Source organism: Drosophila ananassae, chromosome 2L, assembly GCF_017639315.1.
Source record: "Drosophila ananassae strain 14024-0371.13 chromosome 2L, ASM1763931v2, whole genome shotgun sequence".
NCBI lineage: Eukaryota > Metazoa > Arthropoda > Insecta > Diptera > Drosophilidae > Drosophila > Drosophila ananassae.
Genome location: NC_057927.1, coordinates 22,808,298 through 22,831,109, shown reverse-complemented (window position 1 = coordinate 22,831,109; position 22,812 = coordinate 22,808,298). Strand labels below are relative to the sequence as shown.

Genomic DNA, 22,812 nt, shown 5'->3' with positions numbered 1-22,812 from the left:
TACAACAAACAAAGATTGGCCTCTGAATGAATTCGAATACTTTTTATTCACTTTGTCCATGAATGAAGACGAGTTTCACTTCCGCTTTGGGGCCTATGACTGAATAAACTTTTATTGGGTGACAAAAACACAATCCCAAATAAAATACTTGGCCGTCGCTGAACGCTTTTAAAATATTTTCTGAACCGTTGGATATATCAATCAATATTTAGGTTTTTTTTGTTGACAAAAATAAAAAGTTTGGGGACAGGAAAGAGAAGAAACAATATCCCTTTGACAAGGGTTTAGATGAATGAAATGAGCTTTGTAAGCTCAGGGCGATCATTGATTAATATCTTGCTTTTAGGAGATTATTATTTCATACCCAATGGGTTCAGTAGGTTGGTGAAGTTACTAGATATACCTCAATTTTAAAATGTTGAATATTATTTTTTAAATTTATAAATCGCAACCCCGTTTTTTTTTTATAAAATGAAGACTGAAAGCGCTGACAGCTCGGGATTCTCAGCGTCCAACTTGCCGCATTAATTTTGCTAATCCTGCCCGAGATGATGATGGGAATGACGATGATGATGGCAGGAAAGGAGGACAGCAGATCAGAAGGAAAGGGGGGGACGGGGGCAGGAGACGTGGGCCGAGGATAAAGACTGAGACAGGTCAGCGGCAACAGAAAATCAGTGGCCATGCCGACTGATTTTATATGGTTATAATTCTTGTTTTTGACAGCAACAAGCCTCGTTTGTCGTGCTGCAGAGTGTTGAAGCTGTTGTTGAATCTGATGCTGCCGAGTCCGATGCGGATTCTGATTCTCATTCCGATTTCGATTTGGATTCCCCCACCAGTTCAGATTCCCATTCCCAAGGAATGTCAAATTAACACACAATGCGCCAGCTAATACATTAAACAATATAGGTGGGGACCGGACCGATATATCCAGTTGCATTTTCCCAGAAGTTATAGACACATACAGAAGTTTTGTATCGGGCGAGTCGTAAATTATATCAATCTCGTAAGTAGCTGCCAACATTTAAGAACAATTCTGTTAATCACTTAATTTATGCAATTGCTACAAATTGCAACCTTGTTGCACAAAAAAAAGGAGATTATCCATTTTGGGAAATGAACCGCATCGAGCCGAACAGAACCGAACCGATCTTGGTTGGGTTAATAAACGATCATTTAATAAGCGTTTTAATGCCAAATTTACGATCGTTTTATTTGCATAAATTACCAAAGTTGCCAACTGTATGCACATTAATTTCCCCACCAAATTGCCAATAAAATGTTATTTATGCTGCTATGCGAAAAATAAAACAGCAGCAGCCCCAAAAGCAGTCCCACAAATTCCTTCAACGCGCCTGGAAGATCAGGGCGAAGGGAATACTTATAACATATAACATATGGGAATGACTATACACAGGCAGATCCCCAGCGTTTATGGACAATCGGTTGGAGTCAAAGGTAGTAAAGTTTATGGGCTTTCGGTTGGCATTTTGTTCGCTTACCTCATTTCCCGCGTTGCATGTGGGTTTCGTCCTAATAGAGTCATTAAAATCGGCATTCAGCAATTTTAAATTGGCTTGAAACGCACAGACGATCTATATATCACTTTGATATACTAAAGTAATTAAAGGTCTTTCTTAAAATTATACATATAATTGCAGTTCCATCGAAATTGTAAATGTACTTAAAATTTAAAAAAACTCAAGTTTTTTTATTTGTAAGGTATAGAATCTCCACTTAAGTTATTGCGGGAAATCTAATGTGCCGCGTATCTTCGGAGGTTCGTCCACGATACTCGGGTATCCAGGTGACCATCATTTCGGTCATGTCGAAGACCTCGAACGCCTCGCAGAAGTCGGTGAAGGATATTTGGTTCGACTCCGAGTGGTCTATTTCCTTCATCATGGTGTCCACAATTCGCATGATCTGCATGTGATCCAATAAATTCGAAAATAGCTTGTGAACAACAATAACCAGATCCACTTTGGTGATGCGGCCATCCTTATTGTGATCGAACATATTGAATAGCACTGAATGGAAAATTTGTATGAATTATCTTGGCCATATCTACCGACAACTTACACTGTAGCTTTCTGTCCTTGACTTCGTTCTTCAGCTCGGTTTTGGTTTTCAGCGAGTGGGCCTGAAAAGTGCTGAGAAATATGGCAAATTCCACAAAGGTAATCGTTTTCTTGTCACTGAACATGCAGTTCAGGATGGTGGGCAGCAAGTGGTTCAAGTGCAACAGGCCCGAATAAAAATTGTACTTGTATAAATGGCTCGGAGGGTCCTTGCCACCTCCGGCAAACTCGTAGAAGCGATTGTACAGATACTGTATCTGGCTTCGATTGACTAAAAAAAATTTCAGTTAAAAATATACCAATCAATCGTAACCACTCACGTGCTGTCTGCTTCTTGAGCGTTTCCACAATGTCCTGCGGCACTGTGGGATACGATGAAGTCGTTTTTCTCAAACATAGACATCCCATTCCGTATTTTTACCCAATTAAATCACATTTCTCAAAAATCACAGTACTTGAAAATTTCCTCTGACAGCATTTACTAGGAAAGATCTAGATGAGGCACTTGCTACTTAATTTTTTGTTTTTGATAACTGCCGGTCAAGATCAGTTAAGATTAGGGTTTGGCCTTTATTTTATGTTCCCTGTGTTTTACGATTCCCTCTACACCCATAAAAATGAATCAAAACGAGATCTCCAAAGACAAGAAGCTGCGACAAGTGACATTTTTTTTGGAACAAGACCGATCATAAAGCATATTACTTCATTAAAAATATAAACTATACTAAAGGCGGTGCCCAAAACCAGTGTGTCTATGTTTAGGTCGTCTTTAAAATGTCCAAACTTTGATCTTCAGTTTCCTTGTGATTCATAAAGCAAAATACCGACTAATTCTGTTTTCAAAAAGATGTTATTTTGTTTTCAACTGTCATTTCATTTGTCTTTCTAAAACTTTAAGAAGTTCCAAGTTTTATAAAAGTTTTTTTATTTATTAAATCCTCTTGCAGAGCATTCAAATTTCAGTAAAAGAAATAAAAGTAATGTCAAGCATTTTAGGCCTTTTTTGTTTTTTGGCAGACTTAGAACTTCAAATGCTGTGTGGTCTGCATATCAGGGGTCACGTATCAAATGGACGCATATCTGGCGGCCAATTTGCGGTAAAAATGTGTGCCACATGACAAGCAATTAAGCTCGGGCTGCGACAAAGTACGTGCCCAGGTTGGGGGTTTAGTGAACTCAGTCGCGAAAGCGATAAATTTATGACAAATTTTCAAAAGAAATGGTCCGGCCAGACTGCGTGTGGTTTGGTTATCATGGCGATGGTGATGGTGGGGGTTGTTCTCCATCGACCAGACCGTTTTGGAACTTTTTTTCTTTTCGACGTGGCGGCACTTAACACCACGCATCATTTTAATTATTTATTTGGCCATAAAACAGTCGAAACGAAGGGAGGGGCCTCGGGTATGGGGGCCTTGGGGGCGAGTGGTCAACTTTCGGCACAGTTTTCGTTAGCTGGCGGTTGGAAATCGTTAAATTTAACAAATTGCCAGCGATTTTTATCGCACTCCAAGCCCACAGCAGACGAAAACCCAACCCAACCCAAACAAAACCAAGCCAAACCGAACTCTTTCCTGTCCTGTTCGGCCCTGCCCATAGATTGTTTTCCTTATACTCTCTCGTGCTTTTCTGAACTGGCAAATTTATTTATGACCGACGGCCGGCAGATACAGTATTTTTAGTTTCAGTTTTCGGTTTCGGCCATAACGCATAATTGGCCAAAGAGTTATGCGAGAGGGAGAGAGGTAGATGACTCAGGTACTTCAAACTTTTCCCTAATTAACTTGAATGAAATTCGTTCAAAGGCAACGAAAGTACCCGGATCTCATTTTATGGAGTCGTAAAATCTTTGATGTCCTTCTTATCACGACATAAATCGCATAAAAAACCATTTATCTTGTTCTCGACCAACGGTACCAACTAACCCAGCCAAGCCGATAAGAATTCTTTACAAACTCAAATGAAAATTGTAGGGCTGCGACCAAGTTCGTTGCCTAAGTCATTCGTTTTTTTCGAGCAAAGTTTCGCCATTTTTTATTTAACTAATCTTAAGCAAGCTAATTAGCAAAAAATGGAATTAAATTACACATAAACAACTTAATTATTATTGCAAAAATATATTTGAAGCTCGAAAAGAGCCAGCTAATTACCCGCTACATATGTATATGCAATGAGCCGCACAAACAATTCACAGCGGAGGCCAGTGGAGCAGCAAGCACAAAACCACTGCAAACATGTTAACTGAAAATAACCTGTAATTATAATAATTATCTGTAAATTATATGGCGCACTTACAATTGCACACGGATTCATGCGCTTGTCATAAAAATCCGAGGCAGAGCTTTAACTTAACTTTGGCTTTTAATCTTGCTCGAATTTCATTTCGGCCTCGATGCAATGTCTTATAAGCTACTGCCGGACTCTCGGTCTAATCAATGCACTACAAAAAAATTATTAATCTTATTTATAAAAGTCTCGAGCTGAGTTTTGTATTAGTTTTATCCTTTTGCCAGTGCATATGCCTTTACCAGCTGACTTCAGAAACGTGATCATAGCCTCCATTTAGACAAAAATTAAATTAAATTTCATTGGCATGTGTGAAACTGTCGCGAACTCGCATAATTTGTGGCAGTTGTTTCTTTGTTAGTGTTTTTTTTTATTTTTTACTCCATCCGGTTAAGCAGTGTTTGTTGTTGCCACAGCTTGGCTTGATTCTTCGTAATTGAAACGTGTTTGCCACAAGTGGGCATGTTTTTTTCTGCGCTTTACTTTTTTTTGGGCTAATTCAACATACAACATTGTCAGATGTTTCGCAGTTGAGTGTCGGTTATAAAGTAATTAGCCTCAATTTAATGTTTATACTTTGTTGATTATGATTATGTTAATTATACGACTTTATGTGACGGTGAAAACAGGGAAACATTCCGGTTGCCCTGTCATCATAATCATTATGATCATTACGATTGTCGCTGTTGACATTGATGAACTCGAAAGTGTGACAAGTCGGCTTGAATTGCTTAATGTTTGTGTAATATGGAAACTTTTCAGCTGCCTGATGTCTTCGAAGTCCATAAAGTATGTCCATAAAGTGGCACCCACTGTCGTTGCCTGTTTCCTGCCAGCTAGTTGCCAAAGTCTTTCGTCCAGGCTAATGGTGTTCTATTAAAAACCACTTTTATTAATTAAGCAAAACAACTTAATTCCCATGTAAAGCGCTGCATCAGCATCACATCATGGGCAGCTGCTCAAGCTATAGCCACGCTAATTGCGCCGAGGCATCTGCATCTGCAGTCTGCAGCTCCCAATCCCAATCTCAACCCCGGTCCCAGTCCCAGTCCCAGTCCCAGGCAACAGACACCTGAACACTTTGAAACGAAAACACGATAAATGGGTTTAATAATGGCGGCAATTAAATGGATACACGTTGCTACACTGCTCGCACTGGGATCTTCCATATACGGTGTATATATTGTAGAAGTTGGATCCCGATCGGGCAGCATCTCAATTACCGGTGCTCTGCATGGCGCTTCACGGTTGAGAAATTCGACGCCACTTTCAAAAACGCATCACTCAAATGGTCATCTCTGGTCTCTCAGCCTCCTGGCTGCATTTTGTTTTGAGCAAGGCGTTGATTCTCCTCTTTTCGGCTTTCGGCTTTAGGGTTTCGGTTTGTTTGGCTCACTCATCAGCAATTTATTAAAACTCATCAATACTCATCAGGGGCAAAAAACAAAGAAAACAAGAAAGACTTCAAACAGCGAGCTGATTTGATTCTTCAAAAAAAAAAACATCAGAGGAGGAATGCCTGCGGTTAATTTGGCGCAGCTACAAAAATTGAAATAGATTTGTTTAACTTTTGATTATTAAGGGTCTCGGGAAAGAGAAGCCACTGAAGAGTATTTGTTTTAAAGGGTATGGAGTTTCAAAAAAAATATTTATGATTAAAAATAGGAATTCATAGCCCAGTCTTCTATTTATTAAAGCAACTTCTGTCTATCATTACCACTCAGCTTGACCTGGCAGCTTTTTCAACTTCTGATCCAATGATTTGTCTGCATTTTCAACTCATTTATCTGTATACACTGGCACAAATCTCTGTCTGTCTATTTTCAGGGCATCATTCAGCCCCTCTGAGCCATTGTCAGGCTGGAAATGTGTACAAACAAAATGTTTTGCATATGTCGGAGGCACTCAAAACGCTCGAGGCCATCAATCCCGCGGGCATCAATTTGGGAAATGCATCAAAGTTGGCAGCTCGAACAGCTTGATTAGTTGTACAACCTCCGAGACGAGAGCTGTTTGGACCGGCCAAGTGCATGTCGGCTCATTAGCTGCCGCCACTGATGATGAGCTGGATGACCGACTGGGGGCTCCGGGGGCGGTGCGAGCTGTGAAATTGGTTATCGAAGTCTGGTCTGGTGTCTACATCAAACTTAACTTTTAATAATTGGCTCACATTTATTTGCTGCCTTAATTTGATTGTGCCGTCAAATGGTTTTGTGCATTCGAAGCGTCAATTAATCACTGCTCATTGATGATTGTTGTTTCTGCGGTGTTCGATCTTGTTGTGGGCGTGTTAGCCTTAATGAAGCTGGCTAATGCGGAGAACGATGATGAAAGATGAGCCTGAGAATCAGCCAAACAGAAAGGGAGGGTTCTATAGTTGATTGAATAAATTGAAAAAAATAGTTTGTATTTGTTAAAAAAGTTTCAAGAAAATTCCAGTTGGCCAGCAAAACCTTTCAGGTATTTTAGTTAGTCAGAAATTATTTGGTGTCAAATCGCAAGCCTTCTCAGGTCGATTTAAAAAGCGCTTGCCCAGCACGCGCAGAAAACAGGCCAAAAGCAACAAAGTACAAAACTTCATTAACAAGTTGGCAAGACTTTGGCAGACCTTTTGTCGCCTCCTGCCCGAGATGGCCAAATTGAAATTGGAAATGTGCTGGGCCGCGAGCCCCAGCAGGGCGGAGTGGATGATGTTTTTTTTTGCCATTCGGGCCGGGCCATAATCTGTGTCGCCGGATCAGCGGCAAAAGTGTTTGGATATTTGTTTAATGAAAAGCGAAACCAACGCGGATTGAGATCCCGAAACCCTTGAGGATCCCTGGAGGCATCCTCAATGTGGAGGCATCCTATCGTGCGGCAAATATCAAGTCATCGGCTTTAGTCACACTTAACCCATGGTCAGCCAACAACCAACAAGCAACAAGGTCTGGTCTGTCCCTTATCCGGCATTTGCTGTGCAATTAATTAAGTTGAGCATTTTTAAATGTGTGAGCGCTGGCTGACTTTTTGGCCTGTTACCATTTTAATGTCCCGCCAACAACCACACCAACAACAATCACATCAGAAATCAGAGGAAGAGACCGAACAAGTTCTTTAACATGTCTAATTAGTTGTTGTGTTGGTCGGTTGTTGTTCTTATTGAGGCTGAGGTTGCTGCTGCTGTTGCTGCGTGCGATAAAAAAATGCATGGCACTCATTTAGTGTTTTCTTAAGCTGAGACATAAATTTGCAAGCAGTTAAAAGGCTTTTGGCCTGATGGCAATGGCAATGGCAACGCCGAGTCCAGGATTTTTCAAATCGGCGGCCGGAGATAAACTCATTTGCAAAATACTGAGTCGGACATGTGGAGTTCGTGTCGAGTGTGAACCTAATGTGGAGGTTTATCTTTCAGGCTGTCCTTGACTGGGAAAGGGTTAAGATATATAAAACAAAAATATTTGATTATACAAGTGATGCTTCCTCTGAAAAGGGATTTGTTTAGTCAAGTTTTAAACCTATTTAAAGAATATGGTTAAGAATTATTTCATTTCAGAGAAACCTATAAAGAACATCCTTCATTTCCATCTTAATTTATGCAAAATGGATTCGCGTCCAACCCCTTGACTCTCTTAGTACGTAGATTAAGCTTAATTTAAACTAAATATTGATGACTTCTCCTTCGATTGGGCAGCTGTTGGCTCCTGGCAAGTAAATAAATCCATTTGATCAGCTCTTGGCAAGAAGTTTGGACCCCGTTTGCGTCAGTGCTTGCGTTAATTTGAATTTAATTGTCGGCCAGTTCCTCGGGACTGGCAGAACTGGCATTAACACATGCCAGGGCTGGCCGAGGCGCCCAAGTCCATGAGCAATGTGTTTGGGTTAAAAATTGTGAGCCACCAGTGGCCACGACTTTTCTGCAATTTTCCGTGCCCCGCCGTCCTCTTTTCTTTCCAGCTGACTCCTTATTTCTGGAACTTCGTGCCTCGTCTGAGCCAAACTCTATGTCATTTTAATGGCCGGCGCTGCTGTTGCTGTTGCTGCTGCTGCGTCTGTAAATGACCAATGGCGTTTTCAACTGGTTGTTGCTGCAGCTGTACACACACCCCCCCTTTTGGCCAGCCCCGCTTTAAGCCCCCATCCCCTCAAACCCAACCCCAAACGAAACTGCGTGCGAAATTGCAGCAGCGAAGCAAATCGTCTTGCACTTCAAAATAGGATTTAAGAAAGTAATTTTTAAAAATGTACCATAATATATTATATTCAATTAAAAGGTCATAGCTGATATAACATAAAGCTGAATAAAATAAATATTCTCTTTTAAAAATCGAACCCTTTTTTCTTTACAGTGTGGCTAAAAAAAAATACTAAGCTTGAGTTGTGGCAGTCGAGACGTCTCTTCTCTTGCCTCCCGGTAGCAAGCAACGCTGACAGCCCGCCGGCTGACGTGCCAACCACTGTCCACCATCCACTGACCATTGGCCAGTCGCACCACCATCACCATCACCACCACCACCACCACTTGCCACAATTCCGAAGTTCGCTGCAGCCTGTTTGGGACTCCATTTGAGCCAGACTTTAAGGCCAACATGGCAGGCAGCTCGTTTTCGGGGTAATTAATCATGCTGCATAAATTAATGTAACCAGAAGTTAATTAACTTAAGTTTATTTGCACGGCTTTTGCTTAGAGGCACACTCATCATTTGCACAGCCAGGGAAGCGTGTGTGTAGGATATAGCGCCATCTATCTAGCAGAGCTTCTGGTGATATTACAGGTTTAACCGATACTTTCTAAAAATAATAATATAATGATTATAATTTCTACATTATAAGATATTAAATAAAATCAATTCCGACCAACAAACTCTATGTTATTCTCCCACAATTTTATCCACATTTTTTATAAAGAATTCCAACTATTTGTAATCTCGTAATCCCCCTTTAAAAAACGGAAACCCTTACCGAATAGTTGCAGGTGTTTCCCACTACAGTTGCCCCTTCTAATCCATTCTCAATTTGCCAGATTCCCCCTAATGAGCAACTGCAACTGCAACAGAAATGTGTTAATTAACTGCCTCAATGTGGCAGCTGCTGTTGTTTTGATTTTGGCTCAGCGAATGGCATTCAGAGTGCAACAGGGGATACCTGTACTCTTCGACCCCCTCCCTCCGCTATCAGCCGCTAACAGTCTAAATCCGATGGAGTTCCCCTCAGCTATGGGAATTGCATTGCGACCCCATAATTTAGCCGATTGTCAGCGTTGAAACTTGGCTAACTTTGGTTGCTGCTGGGCCGCACCCATTTATTATTTTAAAGTAGTTGGCCGGCGCGATGTTGCCTTTTCAGCGCTGTAGATTTATTGACTGTGCTGCAAAAACTTTTAGCATACAACAGTGTGGTTTGGGGTTGCACCACCCCCGCTCTGCCCCGCCACAGGCCGACTGCCGCCTGCCTCCTTTCCGAGGGGAGTTCAAAAAGGTTTTAATAGCAAATGTCGGCAATTTGTCGGCGGCGACAAAGCGAAATGGCTTTTAAATTGAGCTTCACTCATGTTCGGGGGCGTGTCGAGCGCCCACATGCACTTATTGATTTTGTTGGGCGGTCTTGGATTAGGCCAAAGGTTAATTAGTTAATTGGCTGGACAGGTGAACTTTAGAAGGATCTACAGGGAAAACATTGAAGGTTGTGGGAGGGGGATAAATAAAGTGCTTGTGCATTTGGAGGATAAATAGCATATAATCCAAAGAATGACTCATACATTTGAGAAACTCTTCAAAACTCATCATCATTATGGCAAAACCCATTTTGGATTTCTTTCACCCTCAATTTGGTTGAAAATCATAATTTGAAACTTGCTCCAATTGCCACACCCCGAAAATGAAAGGGTTTTCGAAATGATGAGTTCAAATGGCCAAAAGATTCATGGCTAACACACCCACCATGGTTCCTCAAAAAAATAAAATATAAAAATAAAGGGCCTCCCAGAAAGTAGAGCGAGGCATTTAACGAGTCCCGGCGCCCAAATCAGTTCCCAAAAGCGTCTCTTTAGACAAATGGCTCGCCATTTATCTTGGGCCATTAATTTATAAATATAACTAAGGCAGATTCTAAAACAAAAGCCAAAACAAAAACAAATTCGAAACGAAACTTAAGAAATGAAGCTTCGCGTGCACATTGTGGGCGTGGCTGGGGAGTGCGCCAAATGGGCGCTCATTAATTTCCACAAAATGAGGGAATTTTCAAATAAAACCGAAATGAATCAAATTGAATTTTTTTACCGCTCCGATCGTTGGCGTGCTCAAGTATAAATATTCGTGCCTAATTAATGTTAATTTTCGTGATTCTCCCCTCAGAAGGCAGCCACATAAATTTTCCACTCCAACAAGTCCACAATTATACGAAATTAACAAATCATTTGTGTGGCAATCTGTCAAAGTTTTCCCTCAGAACTCGTACTTTTTAGACCTTTTTTATTATCTGCAGATAAAACAATGCAATTGCGTTAATTTACGCTATAAATTAAATGCACTTCCCACTTTAATTTAATTGGCAATTTATAAGAGTCTTTAATTAGCAGAGACAAGTGAAATCTTTGTCGTAAAGGATCATGGGGAATTATTATTACTCTATCAATAATATAATAATTATTATTTTGAAGGAAAGATAAAACTTAAATAGCACTTAATTTAGTATTAAATATAATTAGTTTTCATGGCAAGCTTGGGGGTATCTATTATTTGTTAATGGGTATTCAAAATTATTTGTTGACTCTTTGGTCGATTCGATCATTAAATTGCAATTACGTAATGGCATTATGAGCAGTATGGGGCATCATCAGCTCGCTAGTGTGCATTTCCAATTAAAAAAACATTAAAATAAAAAAATGAAGAAAGAAAAACATTGGTAGGAATTGCAATTGGAATCGAAATGGACAGCACCCATGCTCACCTGCCAGAGGAGATCCCTGGCAATTCGCACAGATCTTGCCCTGCCTTAGTTCCAGTCGATCAGGGTGTTATTTATGGCAGTGAGAAAATTAACTTTTCCTGCCGGCTGACATGGAAACCAATTTGCCAATTGACGCCTCAACCTCTGGCGGGCATCTTTTGGCCACGGCTCCGCGTTTGGAATTTCTTTTTCCTTTGGCTCTTGTGGCCCAGTCATTCAATTAAATTTATGTTCGAACAGGAGGCGCCAGACGAGTCAGAGACTCCGACTCGGACTTGGACTTGGACTGACTAATCGCTGATTTACGGTCTGGAAATAAAAAACACTTTGCAATTATTAAACGTACTATTTTTATTGTTGTTGTTTTTTTTTTAAGTATTCTTATTGCTTATGCTGTTGTTGTTGTTGTTGCTGTTGTATCGACCGCCCACGTTGTGCGCCAAATGAGGTTTAAACTGCAATTCCGTTTACATTTGGCAAACTTTTCCCATACAAATTGCCGCTAAATAGCGAAAACCTGACACAACAATAACAACTTGGACGCCTACGCCGTTGCCAGCACGTCCGTTGTTTTTGTTGTTATTGTTGTTGTTGCTGTGGAGGCACTGCAGCAAGTGTCAGCCCCATCAACCAATACCATGCCCCACCTCTCTCACCTGTCAAATTTGCAGTGCCCGGGGAACTAATGACGCCCTTAATATGCTCCAAGTGCCTTCTGACTTGGCTGAAAGCCATTTCCCTTTCGCTTAAGCAGAAGCCCTTTGTTTTCAAAGTCATCGTCTTTGCTTCTTCGTCATCGTGGCAGACACGCCAAAATCAAACGAAGTCTTTTGTCAAGGAAATATGGCTTTAAAATGCACTTTAAATAAAAATATATATCATTTTAAAAGAGTATAAAAAAGACTTGAATGTGTCCATAACTTTGAAATGATAAAGAGATAGTTTCTTGAACTAGTTTCTAAGTTAAATAAATTTTAATCCTTTGAGATGCTTCTTATTAATAAATGAACAATATAAAATATAATTTTCCTACTTTTCACCCTAAATACCTCTTCCAAAACTTGTTCTTATGTTGACTTACATCACCAGCAACATGTTGACCAATTGTCCAAAGCCAAATCCATCCTAAACCCATATTTGTGAATATGTTGAGCCTTCAAAAGGGCAAACAAAATGGATTGACGTTTAACCCCTTTTCTAGATAGCACAAGCTTCTCTTAGTACTATTACTAAGCTACTCCCCTTTAAAATATAACACCCGAGCAGGTGTCTCAGCACCATTTCGCAGTAGACAACTTCATTTTGTGGGCCGAGCCTAAAGACTCATAAATTTCCAGCCCACAGAATAAGAGCAGACCCAACTGATATAAATATATAGATATGTTCTTGTATAATTGCATATGGGTATATGCCAGGGCCCACTCCAAGTGCAATTAAGTAATTCTCACATCGTTTATGCAAAATGCGAGGCATTCTGCCAGAGCACCCCCATGATATTATAAAAAAAATAGAAACCCTTTGTTCCAGGGTTCTGCCCCTGGTTCTGGTTCTGGTGATTGCTCGCGTGCAACCTCAACACCCTTTGCTTGTAGTCAAGTGGCCCATAAATTGTTGGCCAAGTTTTCATGGTGCCCCGCCCACTTTTCGTTGCGCTGCTTTGACAACGGCAATTACCTTGAACTTTTCGCTGGTCCGGATAGCTGGTCCTTTACCGGCCGGCCATACAGCCGAAAAAACAAAACTAAATGCAACAAAATTTATTTATATTGCTTATTGCTGGGGGGCTGCATTTCTGGGCCTCGGCCTGTGATGTCTTTCCGTTTTGTCAGTTTAATTTTTGGTTTAGTTCGTTTTTCGCTTTAAATGAACCCAAATTGCCGGCCCATTAGCTCCGTGTTGCTGCCGCTGCTCTATATGCATATATTACATATATAACCCCGAAGCAATCACTGTATAGTAAATATATTTTTTACAGCCAATCGTTTGCATTTTGAATATCAATTTATTCTTTTCCCCAAGACTCTCTTAGCCCGGTATGCAATCAATTTCGGCATTTGGCTGCTGCTGCTATCGACTGACATTTATTTTCTGGCCGCTTTATGAGACCGTAATTCGTAATTGTTGATTCGAGTTTTTACTGTCAATGTTTAGCACACAACCAATCCAGCTCGACGATGGCGGGGTTTTCATCATCAACAACTCAATAAAGGAAAAACCTTGTTAGCAATACATGCATGTAGTTTTGGGGGCCCTTTTGCTGATTGTTTGGCAGTTGATCGATATATTTTGTGGATATGTAATAAGTCTATCATGCAATTGACAATAGTTCCCCATCATATGTGGAAATAATATTATTCAGAATGACTTAAAGAAAAAGCTTTAAAGGCCGCTTGAAACAAAAAGTTGTTGGTTCGTTCGTTTAATTGTTTTATGTAGGCTTTAAGTATTAAACAGTTTTCGTTATTCTATACACTTGACAAATAATTTACAAAAAGGAACACAAATAGCAGGGACCTTAGTAGATCCTGGGTAGATCCAAAATTCTACTTTTCCTTATCTCCGTCTCTTTCCCTTTCCCGATCCCTCTCTCGCTCCCGTTCTCGCTCCCTCAGATAGAGCTGCTGCTGCTGGAGGAAGTGTTGCTGCTGCTGCTGGTGTTGCTGCTGCAAGTGTTGCTGGTGCTGCTGCAGCAGCTGATGCTGTTGCTGGGGACTGAGGGCCTGGGGACTCTCTCCGGGATTAAGCTGTTGCTGGTGCTGGAGGAACTGTTGCTGGTGCTGGGCTAGCTGTTGCTGGAACTGCTCCCGTAGTCTCTGATGCTCCTCCGCATCCATTTCGCTGCCGTAGTCGTCCATGTCGATCACCTCGTCTTCGTCGTCCTCCTCGATCTCGTCGTCGTCGTCCTGATCCTCGCCATCCTCGTAGCTGTGCTGGGATCCCTCGTTCTTGGCGTCATCCTCGCCATCACCGCCTCCGCCGCCACCCGAGGAGCTGCCCTTGTTGCTCTTCGTGTCGCTGCCATCACCGCCCTCTTGTTGCATCCTCTTGTGTTTGGTCCTGCGATTTTGGAACCAAACCTTAACCTGAAGAAGAGAGGGAAATTATTTAACAATTATTATTAGTTAGTATTATGTTTAAACTACATTTTAAAGAATATATCTTAAGTCAACCCTTGAGAAACAATTGAGTCTGAAACTGATTTTCTTTGGGGGTGGCTCTTTAACCCTTCCATTTGGCTTTTGTTTTCCGTTTTTTGGCAAGTCGTAAATAAATTTAACGAGTCTTTTAATTCTATTTACGGCCTGCCTCCCAGCTATGCCCCGAGGGCGTAAAGTCAATTGCCCCCGTCCCTCCAACCCTGCCCCTTATGGCGCTAATAACTCAGTAACTCCGGCACTTCTTGGGCTAACGACCAGACGACATGCAATCACTTAGCTTCTGGCCTGGCCCATAAAAGGGGTTGGAACGGGTGAAGGAACGGCAATGGAGATGGAATGCCACAGGGGTGTTTATTGAATTTGATGCGCATTAAGAGAGAGCAAAGGGTTGGGAAAGTTCGCTGGGTTCTGGGCGAAGCTTACCTGGGTTTCGGTCAGACTGAGTCCCTGGGCCAATTGCTTTCGCTCCGCTCCCACCACGTAGTGATTCCCCTCGAAGGCGTGCTCCAGCTTGAGCAACTGCGTCGGCGAGAAGGCGGTACGAACGCGTTTCGGCTTTCGGAATGGCTGGAACAGAAAATCTGCAAGGAAAATTAAGAAAAATATTAAGTAAAATGTTAAAAAAATTACACATTTTATGAATCGCTACAACGGCTTTTGATAAAAGATTTATTTTCGGTGTGGTGGCTTAGCCAATTAGATGAAACGGCTTCTTAAATTGTTGATTATGAATTCCGGGAATGCCGCCGGCAAAGATGCCGCACACTCAGAGACTCGCATACTTGCATGTTGCACACGCTCATTACAAAACAATAAACAAATTTCCAGACATGGGCCGCAAAAAACACAAAAGGCTTCTGGTTCGTGCCGCTGTCGGCGCTGTGTCCGGGCCCATGTCCCAGAATCGCTGATAAGGCCAAAACAATTGGGGCCCGGACAGGGCGAGCGGCCGCGAAACTTGGCCAGCTGAGTTGGCCAGCTCTTCTGGGACGCCAAGGCGAACACTTTAGCGCGCCTAAAAGCCGCCAACGACGCCTCTTTGGCCGAGGATCCATTGTTCTACCTTCCAGCGGGCACAACGTGATATTTTGACGTTTATCACGATTTCTGGAAGCCTTAGCCTCCACCTCCCAACTAAACTGAAGCTCTGCGGCTGCCAGTTAACAAATTTTCAATTGAGCCACAATTTGAATATTGATACGAGGCAGGGGCTACTGTGCAACATGAGGCAGAGATTTGTGATATTGTAGAGACAGAAATATGATGGTTAATACAAAGTTGTTGGAATAAGTATCAAGGTATCGCTTTCTACATTATTTTTTCTTTCAAACTAACATTTATCTTTCTATTTAACGTCACTGGATGGATGGCCTGAAAGGGAAATGACTTTTAACCAAAAATAATAATAGATCCTTTTTTATTTAAGCCCTGCTATGCTGCCTATCCCTACATCACTTTGCTAATCAGACTTGTTGTGATATCATTTCAGTGAACAAGCCTAAGCCTCTGGAATCCTTAGCCCCGCAAGGTGTGCCAATTATAAAATAAATATTGACACTGCAGAACCGAATCGATTTCGGAGACAGGAAGTCCACACAATGCAACAAAACAGAAGCTAAGCCAATGCGAAAATAAACAGCTAATAAACAGAAAGGCATGCGAAAGGGCGCGAAGTATTAGATACAACCCCGGACCGAAATGTATCTTGTAACTCGTGTATTGTATCTTGTTAGCGCTGCCGGGCCTGGAAAAACAAAAGCAACCCAAGGAGCAGATAGAAAGGATGGATGGCAGGAAGGACGAGCGAGGGAGAGGGTCGGGAACTTGTCAATTTGACACTTCATAAATGCAGGCTCGGGCCATTGATGGCCATGTATCTGACAGATGCGACTGACTGACTGCGAGATGCTCGCTCTCGTGCGTGCTTGGTTTTTGCTATGAACTTGACAAACGATTGCCAGGAGCGAGCCGAGTCGAGCTGCAGCATCCAGTATGATCTAGTTTCTTTTTCTTTTCTCTGTATAAGTATGTATCTTTTTATGAACCCCGGCGATCGCTTGACATTTGTTACATTTGACAGCTAACAATGTAGCTACAAGATACACGACTGCCCAGCGCCTTAGAAGTGCCTCTATCTGCAATATAATTGATAATGCCGCCGCTCACAATGGCCACTTAATTATTTTTTCCTCTGGCTTTTTTTTTTTTCATTGCTAGATCTTGCAGCATCTCTCCGCGGCAGCATCTCTCAATGAAGTGCATATATGTTTGTTTTTTAGGTGCGGACACAAAAGAAACCGCCGTGCGAAAATACGCGCAATTGACAATTAATTGATGTGTCCGCTCTGCCGGCCTCCCGCTTGCCGTCCTGTCGCCTGCCTGTGGTTGTTGTATTTATTTTTTTCCCGCTCCCTACTCTTGCTCACACCCTTGTCAGCTGTCATTTTTTTATATATCATTTATTTTTTTGCCCATGATGGAAGTGCCATCCATGCGTTTCGTTTTCATTTTGTTTGTTCGACTGTCCTGGCTCTTTTTTGTCCGCCTTATTATTTATCACTTATCTGCAATTGTATTTATTTCGATTTTTTTTCCCCGGGAGTTAGGGCTTAATTTTTATGCTCTCATGATTTTTTCATTAATTTATTGCTTCGATAGCGTTGCATTCCATGATTGTCCCGAGCTATAGCCCGAGGACATTGACTCGAAGTCGATAATTGAAATCAAATGCATTGACAGATGGGAAGGATGTAGCCTTGATCCATTTGACAGGATATGCCATTTGATGTTCGGATGTGAATGGGATTTGTGGGTTTGTTGGGTGCTCTATAGATATAGTTAATGAAAATAGTAATAAAAGGGTGTTTTTTTATTACAAGAATAAAATTCCCTTCTTTCTTTAAGAGTTAAAAAAAAAATTAGTATATTTTTACACTTTTTTTAAACTCTTTTGCTATATATAGTAGTCTACCCTAGCATACTTTGGTAGTTAGGGATCTTTTATATAATATTGATATTTAAGTTTATTTTATTTATATTTAATACTGAAAGTTTCATCTTAGTTTGTTGAAAGTTATTGCACAACAATTATATTGAAAAAATTATTTTATTCATAGATAGAAATGGTTAGAAAAAATATATATATTTCAGTATCTAGAAATTTCAGTATCTAGCATTATCATCGTTTAAATAAACCCATCAACCTATTAATTTTGACCATTTTTTAGGAATATTTATCAGCTGTCTTAGGTGGCAACACCTTAAAAAGTGTAAGCACGTGCAACCTGTAACGAGTTGATGATACATTTTGACCATTATCTTCCACAAAAAAAAAATAGAACAAAGAAAATATGTAACCCCGTATTACTCACACGGCTAAGTAAACGGAAAAAAAGGAAAACATTTACAATTAATGGAATCGTTATGCGAAACATTGACATCTCAGGTTCATAAATCAAGCGAAAATTACAGTCGGAAAGGAGGAAAGTGAGAAGGTAGCTGGGGAAAGTCGGGGAACAGGAGGAGCTGGGAGCCGGGCAGTAAAAGAAGCAGAAGCCAAACGGGAAATGGAAAAAGGGAGAAAATAATGAAACATCGTACAACATAATTAAGGCGTAACGTACCACTTGGGGCAGGTGAAAGGCGTGTGAGTGTGCCGAAAATTATTTTCATTTACCAACCAAAAAAATACAGAAACAGAAAAAACAAGAACCAAAGGCGAGGCAAAAAGCCAAGTAAACAAGGCATGAAAATTCAAATGGTAATTATGGCAGAGCGGCGAATAAAAAAATGGTTAAAGAGTAATAAATGACAATGTTTTGTGAGATGCGCTCTGCGGTTTCTTTATACCATTTCTATATATTTTTTTTTGTACATTTCTTGGTTCTTGGTTGGTTTGGACCAAAACCTCAATTAAAAACGCATTAACATTTCACTCGCTGCACTTTGGAGCTGTATGAGTGTATATATTACACATACGCCGCATGGGCCCAACTGGAAACTGGCAACTGACACTGGCGCCGTCTGTTGGCCATTAATGGTAATTTCGACTACCAACACATACACACTCGGATGGCCATTTAGGTACGCTGCTTGACCTAACGATGTGTGTAATGTTGTTTAAACAATTTAATTAAAATGTAATTTGTTTGGAAATAGTTATCAAAATGGGTTTGGTTCGACTGCCCTGCCTCACTCACTCACTCTCCCTCCATCTCTTTCACAATTTCCATTCTCGCTCTCCTTCCCCGCCTGATGATGATGACGCTGATACACGTCTAATTAACTTGTAATAAATGTTTGCCATTTGCTTATTTAACTTTAATTATACGGAGCTGGTAGGCAGCAGTAACAGCAACAACTCACAACCAGAGCAGCAACAACAGCGATAACTGAATAATTGCTTGATTGAGGTTCTCTTTATTTTAATGGCGTCTGGTTTTTGTGGCCTGGCAGAGGGGGTTCAAATATGGGCTTAGGTGTGGTTTCTTTCTTTTTTCATAGGTTCATAGCACTCCACTCCATCCATTAGAAGTGGTTTTAATAATCTAATAGTACCTAAAAACACTTTAAAATATTCATCAAAAACATTAGAGAGCCTCCACTTTATACATTCTATTAAGTTCTAGGGGATTATAAATGGTTTGTTGTTTTAAAAATCAATTTAAACTACAGACTAGTGACTTTTATTAACTGGTTATTCATTGAAATTAGTCTACCATTGATACATTAGACAAATCAATCAATTTTAATCGTTTTATGCGACCAATCTGCATATTCGGCTTTTCGAAATTGATTTTTGAGGAATATTTAGAATGACTTCTCGATGAACCGGTTTAGTCCAACATTCCAAAGCAGGAAAAAAATCTTATCTAGAAGATACATTTTAGAATATACTTACTGCCCGGAAAACGTGGAAAAATGCGTCCGTGCCGACTGATCAGCCAAGGATACAGCGGATAGCTGTCGCGTATCAGGTGCGGAGGTCCTCCGAAGGGATGGTGTCCATGGGGCGATGGATGTACGGGATGCGGACCGCCCGGGAATAGGCCGAGCGGTATTTGGCCGGGCGGTAGATGCGGATGTGGGCCGTGGGGCGGTCCAGTTGGCACGGGAGGATGTGGGTGCGGCCCCTGTTGTTGTTGCTGCTGCTGCTGGTGGTGGTGAGCCAGGGCGGCGGCCATTTGGAACTGGGCGGCAAGGAAGGGGGGCGGCGGAGGAGGCGCTCCCGCCGCTCGAACCGCCAGCGAAGTGGGTGAGGTGCGATTTTGGATTAAAGCTAAGTTTGGCGCCGGCAGAGGCAACGGGCGGATGAGGGTTCCGATTTGGGGTGGTGGCGGATTACCGGCTCCCGGCTGTTGGGGATCCGCCGACTTTTGCGGAGATGCCGATGCATTTGGAGGCGTTGGCGAGCGACTGGGTGGCGATCGAGGAGGACTTCTGGATCTATCGAGGGAGTCCCTTCGGCGACAGTAAATAAACCCTCTGGGCGTCCTTCGTCCGCTGGTATTGGTGTTTGTGGGTGAGGCAGGACTCTCGCTGCGCGGTGGTGGCGAGGATATCACACTGACTCGCAGAGGAGCGGATCTCGTCGTCGTTTCACCCACAATGGAGTCGATGCTGAAGGCCAACTTGGGCTTACTGGCGGACGCCTGGGAGGCGGAAGCGGCGCTCACCGAAACGGAAACGGAAGTGGAGGCCGCTGAGGAGCTGCTGCTACTGACAAAAGGACTCGTCGGCGCCATGGGCAGCATGTTGAAGGTTTGCCGGCCGCAGGTGACCATTTGGTAGGGGTTTAATTATTTAAAAAAAAAAATAAATAAATAAAGTACAAAGTCGAGGATTTCTAGCTCGGATTTTTGGATGAATCCGAAGTCTCTGAAGAATATATTCGCTTTTCGTCTGTTCTAACCATTGAGTTTAATCGATCGCGTACAGTGGTCACTGGCTAACACACGCACGCACTGTTATCCGGCAGATAGCTGAGGTATCTGTAACGCTTCACCGGCTGGCATCCGTCGGCCTGACATTGATAAACTGGAGCGCGGCGGCGATTGAAGCGTAACCGTACCGCTTCGATAACCGATTGACAGCGGCGGCGAACGAAACTTTTGCGGTTGCCGCGATGATGATGCGAACTGTCAACGCCATTAGCATTATGGAGCGTCTAAAGGGGTCTAATTGTTCGCTTCTCTCGGCAGCTCCCCGACTGCTTTCTCCCTCACTCTGCAGCCGCCTCGCTCTTGGGCTCCCTCTCTGTTTGTTGTTGTTGTTGGTTGTTTGTGGTGGGGGCGTCGGCGAATCGCTGCGTAACTCTCGCGCGGAGCGTTGTTGCGTGGATGCCGTCGCTCGAGTGACACAAAAAATTGCCAGAGTACCCCAGAGCTGTTGCCACAGCGGCTGCTGCTTCTTCTTCTTTTACCGTTGCCTTCCAGTGGAGCTCCAGCGTGCATCTCTTTCGCACACAGCCCCCCAAAAAGCGCCTGCGCCAAAACAGCACAGAGATAAATATGAAAAACCGGCTCGAGTTGCCAGTGGATCCACCTCCTCTCTCTCTTTCTAGCTCTCTTTCTCTTCTCTACATAGGGGGGTATAATGTGTGTATGTGTGTGTGGGTTGTTTGGGGGAGCCCAGCGCTCTCTCTCTCTCTCTCGGTCTCTTGGCCATTTTTCGCACCAGTTTATGACAGTGAAACAAACAATTTGCGCTAAACAAAACAGCATCATTAAAGCGTTTGTGGTTTTAGTGCCAAGCGGGTTTTCCGGTTCATAGGCGCAAGGGGTAACAGCGGGGGAAGTGGCTTGAACAGTGGGAGACTTGAAATGTCCTTATTAGCCAGGTACTAGCCCGAAAACAGACTTTTGTTATTAAAAAGTTATTTATTTTAAGCAATAGCAGTTTTATTAAATGTGTTGGTCTATATATTTAATTGCATTGTGGGAAGAATGAGTTACTAAATTTTATTATTTACATGAATCTATAAGAAATAAAAACCTTAAATCTTATTAAACAAATAAAACAATTAAATACTAATACCACTGTGCTCTGGCGTCAACGTCATCTCTTATATAGCTTAGACGCCCCGTCGTCAGTGCCCGGCTGTCCTGCCCCCTTGCCGTGGCCCCTTCAATCATCAGTCCTTTGGCCAACAAAAAAAACACCTCTACCCCGTTTTGGGGCTTCCACCATTCTGAATTGGCTCGAATTGGCATCTGCATCATGTTGGTCGAAAGTATTTGTACATGAAAATGGGCGGCAACTTGGTTTCTTCACCTTCGGCGAGCTGCAACCGCTGGCGCACTCTCACACACATGGATGTATCTGTGTCTGGGTAGGTGTATCTGCATCTGTATCTGGTCATCCTCATCCGCCGGCTGTGAGTTGTGAAAATAAACACCTCGTTAAAGATGCAAGAGGAGGCATAAAACATGCAGCGCCAACATCGTTGCCTTCTCATAGGTAAATATACTCGGATATATGTGTGTTCGATCCAGCCCCTCTTGGACCTCATCCCCTTTCCTCCCCCTGATCAGTTTGTTCCTCTTCTTCCTCTGGCCATGAATGGAGCTTGGGCCGAAAGGAGTCGAACCGAGGCTGGCAAATAAATTGACGTGCGCTTGCCTGGATTTGTATGCATCTAGATAAGGTATCCCTGTCGATGGGTGAAGTGGCTGCTGCCGCAGATGCAGTTTGTATCTGTATCTGTATCTGTGAGTGTGGCACCTCTGGGTGAGGTAATTGTAATTGGTTTTTTATTTTTTCCTTGCTCTTCTGCGCTTTCTGGCCGGGGACTGCCTCACGTTTCGGGATAAATCATTTAATTAGTCAGACAATGAGCTGGGAGAGAACTTTATGGGATCCTCCATCACTGCAAAAGGTTATCGATCGCCAATCAATGATTTTCGGGGCGTAGTTTTTGGCATTTACCGCACTTGATATACGACCAGAAGGTGGGCCGAAAGATAAAAGCCAACAAATGCCTAACGTATCAGCACTTGAGAGCTGTGAAATGTTTTTCTGGCCAAATGGTTGAACTTTAAGATTCTTAATAAAGTAAGAAATTATGCATGATATTTTTCAGAAATTTATTAAATAAATTTAGAAATATTTTTGTAGATTTTCTTTCAAGATGACGTCGAAATGATTAATTTCTCTAGGAATGGTGTGAAGATATCATTTTTATATCCTTTTTATTTATTTTTATAAAAAAAAGAATCAAAAAACATAATATTTTAATTCCCACAAAATAAATATTAAATAAGTATCTCATAGATTATTATTTTTAATTTCCACAAATTACCCGAACTAACTTATACCCGAATAGTAACTAATATTCCTTTCTTTGCTTTTAACCAAACTAATTA

General features: G+C 42.0%; 2 protein-coding genes across 3 annotated transcripts; both read right to left on the bottom strand.

Annotated features, from left to right (window-relative positions):
- Window positions 1-1,636: 1,636 nt before the first annotated feature.
- On the bottom strand, window positions 1,637-2,615 carry LOC6501668 (calcineurin B homologous protein 3). Of its 2 annotated transcripts, none has more exons than XM_014911669.3 (3): window positions 2,409-2,615; window positions 2,086-2,355; window positions 1,637-2,033 (listed from the first exon to the last, which is right to left on the bottom strand). In XM_014911669.3, exons 1-3 carry the CDS (start codon window positions 2,485-2,487, stop codon window positions 1,741-1,743), a joined length of 642 nt encoding a protein of 213 aa, XP_014767155.1. In that variant the 5' UTR covers window positions 2,488-2,615; the 3' UTR covers window positions 1,637-1,740. The 2 variants fall into 2 exon arrangements, with proteins under 2 accessions (XP_014767155.1, XP_001955716.1); XM_001955680.3 differs by having other exon boundaries at window positions 2,405-2,613.
- Window positions 2,616-13,705: 11,090 nt separating this feature from the next.
- Window positions 13,706-20,822, bottom strand: LOC6501667 (formin-like protein 20). The gene is made up of 3 exons (XM_001955679.3): window positions 19,350-20,822; window positions 14,873-15,030; window positions 13,706-14,374 (listed from the first exon to the last, which is right to left on the bottom strand). The coding sequence occupies exons 1-3, from the start codon at window positions 20,230-20,232 to the stop codon at window positions 13,835-13,837; spliced, it is 1,581 nt and encodes a 526-aa protein (XP_001955715.1). The 5' UTR covers window positions 20,233-20,822; the 3' UTR covers window positions 13,706-13,834.
- Window positions 20,823-22,812: the final 1,990 nt, after the last annotated feature.

Coding starts and splice junctions, on each gene's coding strand:
- LOC6501668 (XM_001955680.3), bottom strand. CDS start 2,492: ATGGGATGTCTATGTTTGAGAAAAACGACTTCATCGTATCCCACAGTG. Junction 2,356..2,404: donor GCTCAAGAAGCAGACAGCAC/GTGAGTGGTTAC, acceptor AATTTTTTTTAG/TCAATCGAAGCCAGATACAG. Junction 2,034..2,085: donor CAAGGACAGAAAGCTACAGT/GTAAGTTGTCGG, acceptor TTTTCCATTCAG/TGCTATTCAATATGTTCGAT.
- LOC6501667 (XM_001955679.3), bottom strand. CDS start 20,232: ATGGTCACCTGCGGCCGGCAAACCTTCAACATGCTGCCCATGGCGCCG. Junction 15,031..19,349: donor TTTTCCACGTTTTCCGGGCA/GTAAGTATATTC, acceptor TTTTCCTTGCAG/ATTTTCTGTTCCAGCCATTC. Junction 14,375..14,872: donor TCAGTCTGACCGAAACCCAG/GTAAGCTTCGCC, acceptor TCTCTTCTTCAG/GTTAAGGTTTGGTTCCAAAA.